Below are 8,653 nucleotides of genomic sequence, written 5' to 3' on the forward strand. Positions count from 1 at the left end.
CTGTCGGTGTGAATTGTCAAAGTCTGGAAACTCGGGGCCCCCTGGCGTCTCGCGTCGCCGCGTTTTAAACTCGGCAAGTGAGGAAAAATGATGCTGCGCTGCATTTCGGTCAGCCACTTGAAACACATAATTTCCCCCGAGCGCGAAGGGAATTCTTCAAGAGCCAGTCAGGGGCTGTCTTTGCCTCTCATTCATGCCCGTCGCGTCTCATTGAAGACATGTGGCCCCCGAGCAAACGCGCAGGGCAGGTAGAAAATAGGTGTCTAATAGGAAACTACAGGTTTTCATTCTGAGTCTCCTTTGGAGAGTTGGGGGGGGATTTTTCTCTCAAAAGCACGGCTCCGATGTGATTTCCCTTGTGCCGTTTCTAACTCAGTCGGAAATCCCCCGCTGTGGCTCCGCCCATGAGAGCGCACAAAAAGGCTCGTCGTCTCCCTCCGCAGACACATCTACCCTGACCTCTCGACGCGGCGGACCCGATAAGCGCGCTCTCAACGTCAACATGGCCGTTCACGCAATGCACGGACAAATGGATTATAGCTTGGACAGCAAGCAGGGGAAAATGCTGGAGGACCGCCTGGACAGCGGCGTGGACTCCTTAAAGGACGAAACCCTGATGATCGAGGACTTTAAGGACCTGACTGTGAGATGCAAGGAGGAGAACACGGAGGAGTGGGAGCCGTGGAGGGACGCGGTGACCGAGGACGGAGACACGTAAGTGGAGTTTTGAACTGTACTTGTTGCTTTTTTTTTTTTTTTTTTGTTGCAAATCTGCGCAAAAGAAAAAACAAAAAGAGAAGCAAAAACAAACAAACATCTAAATTCCGGAAATTTGCGCGCATTGCTTCAAAAAGGGGAGAAGTTGGTAAATGCGGATGCGATTTGATCAAAGCTGCAAAACAAATTTAAGCAAAAAACAAGAAAAGCGCACTGGGAAGGTTAAAGTTTGCACAAACCGTGCAAGTTTTAAACAAACGACAACAACAACAAAAAAAAAAAGTGCGTGCAAACTGGCATTGAGGAGTTTTTGCAGTGCGGGGTGTGCGCGCAGTCTGGGGCGGTGCTAAAGTCCGCTCTGCGCATTCAGGAAAGTCCCTGGCCCGATGCCAGGAACTGATAAAGCATCAGATGTGTCAAGCCACAACTGGTGGAAATAACCCGACAAAACTCCACTGTTGCGAAACGCTCCGCTGTTCAGCCTTTGTTCTCTCTTATATGACTGAAACCACTTCCCCCTGTGTGTAGTTTCTTTTTTTAAAAGCTCTCTTTTAACAAAACTCCCTCTCCCCCTCCTCCTCTCAACAGGCTGCTCCACTTGGCCATCATTCATGAAGCCACTGAACATGCCCTTCAGATGATCCAGCTCTCCAGATGTCACTCTTTCCTCAACAAACAGAACCACCAAAGACAGGTAACAATCAACATCATCCCCTTTAGAGCTGATCAGAAGCCTTACATGTTCCTCATCTTAAGTCTCATGCATCGCCTAAATAACTGTGTCCTCTTCCTCAGACTGCCCTCCACCTGGCAGTGATCACCGAGCAGCCCAAGTTGGTGGACTGTCTCCTGAAAGCCGGCGCTGACCCGCTGCTGACCGACAACAGCGGCAACACGGCGCTCCACATCGCCTGCAGACGCGGCTCCATGGCGTGCTTCGGGGTCATCACCCAGAACTGCCAACGCCACCTCACCTCCGTCCTGTCCGTCCCCAACTACAGTGGTAAGCATCGACCTGTGCGAGCTGTTGCACCTCGATCGAACGTGTTCGAAGTCGGGTCCCTAACAGAGCTTCTCTTCCGCCTTTCCCAGGACACAACTGCCTCCACTTGGCGTCCATTAACGGCTACGTTTCCTTGGTGGAAAGCCTCGTTCAGCTGGGAGCGAACATCAACGAACAGGTAGGTCTCGGTCCAGACGAAACTCCGCAACGTCTTTCCGAAACCGCTACCCGAACACGGATCTAACTGTTGGCTTTTACGGTTTTCCTCCAGGAACCCTGCAGTGGACGGACAGCGCTCCACTTGGCTGTCGATCTGCAGAACCCCACGCTAGTCCGATGCCTTCTTGACCTCGGCGCAGAGGTCAACTGCCAGAACTACGGAGGCTTCACGCCGTACCACCTTACGTACGGGCGGCAGAACGACGAGATCCGCTGCCAGTTGTACGAGCGGACGGCGCTGGAGCTGAGGGCGCTGCCCGAGAGCGAGTCAGACGACAGCGACATGGAGGACCTGGAGTTGCTGGAGGATGAGGTAAGCGTCTTTATCGGATTGGCGCCGCTGAGATAACACTTCTCATATAGTAGGATCTTCCAAAGTAAAGCAGGATTTCTCATGAGTTCTTGTCTTGCATCTCTTTAGGTCTATGACGACATAGTGTTCGGGAAGTAGAAAAGGCACCCTCATCGCTCATGGTGCGAACGTCAAGCTGCTAACGGGTTTGCCGAAGAACGGCTCCCAACGGGGTACAGAAGCCGGTCGAGCTCCCCCTCTCCATGTCCCGCTCCCTCCTCCAACGGTTCAGGCACGCGGGTGCTGGCCCCCCCGAGACTGCAAAACGGGGAACGAAGATGGTTGTACGGTCAAGATTGCTGAAAAAAACAACCACGGCGAGACCTCCGTATGGTCCGCAACTGTGTAAAAATATAAATATATTGTATAAATGCAAGCTATGTAACATATTGTAAATACAGAGATCCTATTTTTGTACTAAGTGTGAATTTAAACACTATTATCCTGAAAAAAGTCAAATAAAAAAAAAAAAAAAGTCTATGAACATGAACAGTTGTGACTCGTGGTTTTTCCTCAGCTGAGCCAATAGTTGAATTTCCCTCCATATGAAGGATGACTCTTCGCTGGTCTTTCCAAAACTTTGTAAGAAGCGTCATTTCTCACAATAAAACCACAAGGCCGAGTCACTCAGAAAGAGAAAGAGAGAAAAAAAGATCAGAGTAAGCCCCGGTAGGAACAGTATGGGATTTCCTTTGTTGGGCGAGGTCAGCGGGTCTCTGAGTCACCGCGCTGAAAAGTCCCTGGGCTGGAGGAACACGGCGTGCTCACATTCCACTCCGAGCGGCAGCCGCGGAACTGGCACCGCTGGGTAGTCGCGGCAACAAGGAAATGTTCCTTTTTTTTTTTTTTTTTTTTGCAAGAGTGGAAAAGAAAGCCGAGTCGATTTACTGCTGTATCATAACAGGGAAACTGTTCAAGTCTGGGAAGTACAAGACTTCCTGTTGGAGATAAGCTGGAATATCTTAAACGTTGGATTCCCCGCAGGTTCCTGGTGTCGGTCGCTTCCTGGGATAAATTTCATAATCCTGTACCAAAATGGAAAAAAAATGCACCCGCAGAGAGTACAGGAGAAAAGTGGATGTCGTGAAAGTTGACACATTGTTTGAATTTCTGATAAATCCCGGTGACAGAATAGCCAAAGAATGAGCCGAGCTCGATGCGTTCATTGATAAGAATCCCGAACCTTCTCAGTTAAAAGGAAGCCCACGTGTCAACTTAGAGACAAAACCATTCAGAGCTAATAAGAGAAACTCTCCCCTATTTCAGCTGAACGTTTCCTGTTCGTTGTAAATGAGCTACTTTTGTCATGATCTATGTACTTCAGAGAAAAAAAAAAAAAAGAGGTCAAATCAGTGACAGTGTAGTAAAATAACTTCAGAGTCATATGACTAAAGCCACAACAGGAAGCCCAGTTGCATGTTCCCATAACCATTTCCACTTCTGTCAAACAAACCTGAACATTAAATACAGCCTTGCATGCTGAACAATAAATAGGACAAAAAATATGTTTTACTCCAAAAACTTGTTTTATTGTTGAATGAAATCATATGGAGGAGAGGGGGAGAGAAAGGATAAATGTACAGCAAACAAAGATAAACACCAGCCTCCATCTGGGAAAACTGCACTTCCCATCATGCTCTGCGTCAGTCAAACAGGTGGCGTCTCTGCGCCCGCTCAGTCCCGCTCTGCCAACGACATGAGGTGGGTGTCTACTTCAGACTCTGTCAGGATCCTGCAGGAAACGACGGCAGAAAGACGGTCGGCGGCGTTTGTGGGATTCCCAGATTAACGCCAGGTTGCGTTTATAACCCTTGAACGCTGTCGAATTGCAACCACGAATCTCACGAGATTGGCCTACTCAAAGTAACTCATGGTCATAAATCAGAAGAAAAACGACACATGGCTTTCAACTGTTCATAGAAACATCTCTGGCTGCAGTTTAAGCTCCAAGACCAAATGGATTTAGGTCTAGACTTTGACTAGGCCGTTCTTACACATAAATATGCCTTTATTCATGTTCAAAGGCTGTTTCTCCACCCTTGTCTTAAGTCTGATCAGGCCTCTAAAGGGTTTTCTTGCAGGCATGACCCACATTTAGCTCCATCGCTCTTTCCTGACCCTACTGAAGGACAGCACTCCCACACCATAATGCTGCCACTGCCACTTTTCACAGTTCAGAAGGTCAAAAAGTTGTCATGAGATTAAATTAAACGTTTATGAATTCTGAATGCAAACTTTAGGAGGATAAGATTGAGGGGGATTGAAAACAGGAGCACGCCACACAATTCAGATTTCTAAATAATTTTTTGTGTGTGAAATTATGAATTCCTTTTCTTGTAGTTCTAAAAACTAAAATATAGAAACGTTTCTGGACAAAAGTAAAATAAAAAAGCAATTCTTAGTCCTGGAATTTCTGAATCGATTCAAAATGCTCAAAAATCAATTTTAGTCTGCATATTTTTTTTTTGTCAGATTATATTTTGAATGAGATTTTTCTTTATTTAAGAAAAGACCAGGCAGCTAAGCTAACCTAACACTGGGAACTTAAATGACAGAATTTTATACACAAACCTATTTTTGTCTAAATATAAACTGATAGAAATATGATGCAGTATGAAACGTTATTATAGAAATGTTTTCAGTAAATGGTCTGTTTACCCTGTCTTTTCCTTTCACATAACTTAAACAGAAAAACTGGTTTCTGATTAAAAATGGTTTCTGAATCAAATCGTGACCCTAAGAATCGCTACACTGAAAGATTTGCACCTCTAGTGAATTCATACTTGTGCAAGACTGATGAGAAAATACAGACTCTTAAAACAAAGAAGCCTGACAGTAATGCTGTTTGCCTCTGAGGCGCTCTGATTTCACTTCTGAGAAGCAATCATCTGCTGCAAATGTACCTGAACTTGGGCTCCTGTGTTGTCACGACGCCCACCTCCAGCTCAGAGGGCTTGAAGTCAATGGAAAGGACAGTCGAAAGACAAGAAATGGCCGTCTGAGGCGGAGCAAAAAAACAACAACAAAAAAAAAGGTTTAGGAGACAGAGCAGTGTCAGGTTTCATTTTATCACAGTTATGTGGATTTATTACACCTTTAGTGCTTTTCTGCTTCTTATCAACAGAACATGATGGTTATATAATGTGCTAGAGGAAGGCAGGAAACCACCACAAGTTACGCAAGCTGCTTTCACATTCAAGTTGTTTTCTTATTAACCTGCGCGACGTCGGCAGAACAACCTCACCTCGATCGTTTGCTCGAAGGTCCAGTCCAGTTTCTTTTTTACTTTCTTCTCCAGGAAGCTGGTGGCTTCTGTCTGCTTCACTCCGGCGGCGGTGGCCTTGAAGCCGCAGTAGTAGCCGGCCGGGTCGCACTTGTACACCTGCGGGCCGTACTCCTCGTCCACGCTGATCACGATCATACCTGCCGATCATACGGACACGCACCCGCGTTCACTCCCGGGCGGAGCTTCCGAGGGTCAAAAACACGCAGGGACGCGGGGCGTCAACTCACAGCAGCCCAGCGGTCGCATCTCTGCGTTCTGCGTGTAGACCTGCGAGATGTCGGCGATCCTCTTGCACAGCATGTCCACCGGGATCTCGTAACCGTACTTGTACTGCCAGTTGGCCGCCTCGTAGCGAGCTCGCTGGACCTGAGACCTGCTGTCAGCTGTAGGGAGGAGACGACAACAAAACATGATTCGCTTCCAGTTTCACTTTGAAACAGGCTAAAAAAAATTGTATGTGTTTAAATTGATATAGGTTTCAGGGATTTACGTCAAAAGTTATTTCCATAATTTTTCTACAAAGTTAAACACGACACACGTACCCGTCTTTATACAAGCAAACTTGTATAATAAGTAGAACCACGTCTGTTACCGAAAAGTCGACTTTGCTGCACTTGATCAATCAACTTTTATTGAATCTATTAAACTCAGCTAAATATGAGAAACGTTTTGAAAGTAAGCGATCCAAATCCTGTTGGAATGACTGATTACATTTGTTCCACCAAGCCTAAAAGAATTGAAAAACTAGACGTAACAGAAAACGTGCAAAATTCTTAAAATATCCCTTTCCTGCAAATAAATAAATAAATTTAAAAAACTTGGACAACCATATCTACTTGACTTTATGCTTTTTGTTTTTGTTTCTTTCTTGGCCCATGAGTACCGTATTTTCCGCACTATAAGGCAAAAAGCCGAGAGTGTGCCTTATAATCCGGTGCGCCTTATATATGAAAAAAGTTTTAAAATAGGCCATTCATTGAAGGTGCGCCTTATAATGTGGTGCGCCTTATAGTGCAGAAAATACGGTACTTTTGCCTCAACGATTTTATCGTCATACCTGCTCACATTCACATTGAAAATGATGCTTTCTGTGGTTTCACATCCAAAGGGACGGTTCAGAATTAGGAATTTCATCAGAACCCATAAAAATGGCAGAAAGTGACTCATCAAAATCCTGCAGCTAACTAGATACAAACTCTCAGTTAAACTACCAGGAGAAATGACAGTCTAGTCATAATTACTTGTCTGTGCTAGTCTACGTGTCTCAGAGGAGGCATAAAAACACATTTAACAAAATATGTACCTGCCTCATATGTTTCCTTTACATGTTAAAAAGCCTACATCATGTCAACATAAATAAAACAATTGACGCAGAAAGTCAATTGTGTCCAAAATAACAGCTCAGTAAGGTCTTGTAAAATTCTATGTTTCAATTGTGCCAATTTTCCCCATATTTCTTGCCAATGTGTTAGCTTTATGTATTAGGTAATGATGCGTTTCACTGAGTAACCCAAGTCTTATTTTAAAGAGCAAAACTAAACAATATTGTAAAATTGTGTCTCTAATACAGCAAATGTTGAGTATTTCTGCTTTTAACTTAAACTTAACAAACAAGGGTGGAATATGGAAAGATAATTAGATAAGATAATGGAGTTTTTGTACCTACATCTTTACATCCATGCACATAACTGGTTGTTATGTGCATATCAATTGGTTATTGATATGAAAGTATGTTGTTGGTTTAAAAAACTCATTGCTACTCATGCTAAGCTAAGCTTTACTTATTGTATACACCTACGTATTAGACCTTAATGCTCAATTCCTCACCCGTCATCCCAGACATTACACATCCGATGTTGTCTGTTATTCTGAAGAGGTGGGTCACTGTGGAGGCATCCAGAAGCTTATCCTGTCGAAAGAAAGAAGACCGGAGCAGTGAGAAAATGGCCAACATGGCTACATCCTTTATCGACCTGGAAACTGCAAGCATCCCTCCACTCACCGGTACTTTCTTTTGTGTTACAACAACTGCACAGTCCTTCCCTCGGACCGCTACCGACGTTAAGCCACCCTGGTTTATAGCTTTGAAAGCATATTCTGAAAAAGATGAAGAAATAAAATGAAGTAAAAGATTGTCATACAGCTGAAAACACTGCACCATGACTGGCTACAGAGGCGAAGGGCTAATTCAGATCTTCAACTACTGTATAATAAACACCTCACGTTTTTTTTCACAGAATGAAAACACTACAATAAAATAAACTCTTTAGAAATCCAAATATTAAATATTAAACACAAATGCAAGCTGTCTCTGTAGTAAATAAGCCATGTAAAGTGTGATGTTAACTATGCTAACTAGCCTAGCAAGCAGGCTCGCTCTTAACATTCGCTACTTTGTTACATATCAGCGTCATAAAAGGAAACGCAAATGTAACAGCACGGACACTCTAACCTTATGTTTCACATTTATAAGCGACTCTGCTTTCACTCTGGCGGGTGTCAAATGCGAGCCAGGAGCCGGCCTCAGCGAACCATGACAGAGCATTTAGCTAGCAAGAAAACAAGTGAGCCAACGAAGCGGCTCCTACCAACGTGAACAGCTCCAGGATACTGACCGACTTGATAGAGCCTCCCCTCGGGAGAGAAGATGGTGATGTGTCGGTCGAACCCTGCACTCGAGCCTCGGGACATTCTGCGAGCTTAAATTTTGTCCGGAAAGTTCGTTTCCCCCCAATGAATTTGCAAGCAGACTTCACTTCATGAACAAATATTTCCACCCGGAAACTGATTTGAGGGGCCGAGTAACTTCATCCGGTGTGAGAGGTCTTGCCGCGTTACCATGGCGATTCAAGTAAGTCGGCGCGCGTTATTGGTTTCTAGTAGAAAAAAACCCGACGAATGACGGTGTAAACGTGATTACACTTATGAAAGGGAATTTTTAGCATGTTAACAAATTAGTTTCATTTTATAAACTATATTTATGGGTATCAGGAGTTGGGTGGTAACTAGTTACATGTACTTGTGCAACTTTTTTTTGAAAAAATTTACGTTTAGGAATATTTTTTACTAGGCTTTT

The 8,653-nt window shown here is 44.4% G+C and overlaps 2 protein-coding genes across 2 annotated transcripts; one reads left to right on the forward strand and one right to left on the reverse strand.

The window, feature by feature from the left end:
- Nucleotides 1-430: 430 nt before the first annotated feature.
- LOC116734358 (NF-kappa-B inhibitor alpha-like) lies at nucleotides 431-2,775 on the forward strand. The gene is made up of 6 exons (XM_032585700.1): nucleotides 431-714; nucleotides 1,306-1,411; nucleotides 1,513-1,720; nucleotides 1,810-1,898; nucleotides 1,992-2,252; nucleotides 2,361-2,775. The coding sequence occupies exons 1-6, from the start codon at nucleotides 503-505 to the stop codon at nucleotides 2,388-2,390; spliced, it is 906 nt and encodes a 301-aa protein (XP_032441591.1). The 5' UTR covers nucleotides 431-502; the 3' UTR covers nucleotides 2,391-2,775.
- Nucleotides 2,776-3,796: 1,021 nt separating this feature from the next.
- On the reverse strand, nucleotides 3,797-8,375 carry LOC116734359 (proteasome subunit alpha type-6). Its single transcript, XM_032585701.1, has 7 exons — nucleotides 8,193-8,375; nucleotides 7,580-7,674; nucleotides 7,405-7,486; nucleotides 5,805-5,960; nucleotides 5,536-5,714; nucleotides 5,195-5,289; nucleotides 3,797-4,023 (listed from the first exon to the last, which is right to left on the reverse strand). Exons 1-7 carry the CDS (start codon nucleotides 8,266-8,268, stop codon nucleotides 3,966-3,968), a joined length of 741 nt encoding a protein of 246 aa, XP_032441592.1. The 5' UTR covers nucleotides 8,269-8,375; the 3' UTR covers nucleotides 3,797-3,965.
- Between the last annotated feature and the right edge of the window lie 278 nt (nucleotides 8,376-8,653).

Source organism: Xiphophorus hellerii, chromosome 15 (assembly GCF_003331165.1).
Source record: "Xiphophorus hellerii strain 12219 chromosome 15, Xiphophorus_hellerii-4.1, whole genome shotgun sequence".
Lineage (NCBI taxonomy): Eukaryota > Metazoa > Chordata > Actinopteri > Cyprinodontiformes > Poeciliidae > Xiphophorus > Xiphophorus hellerii.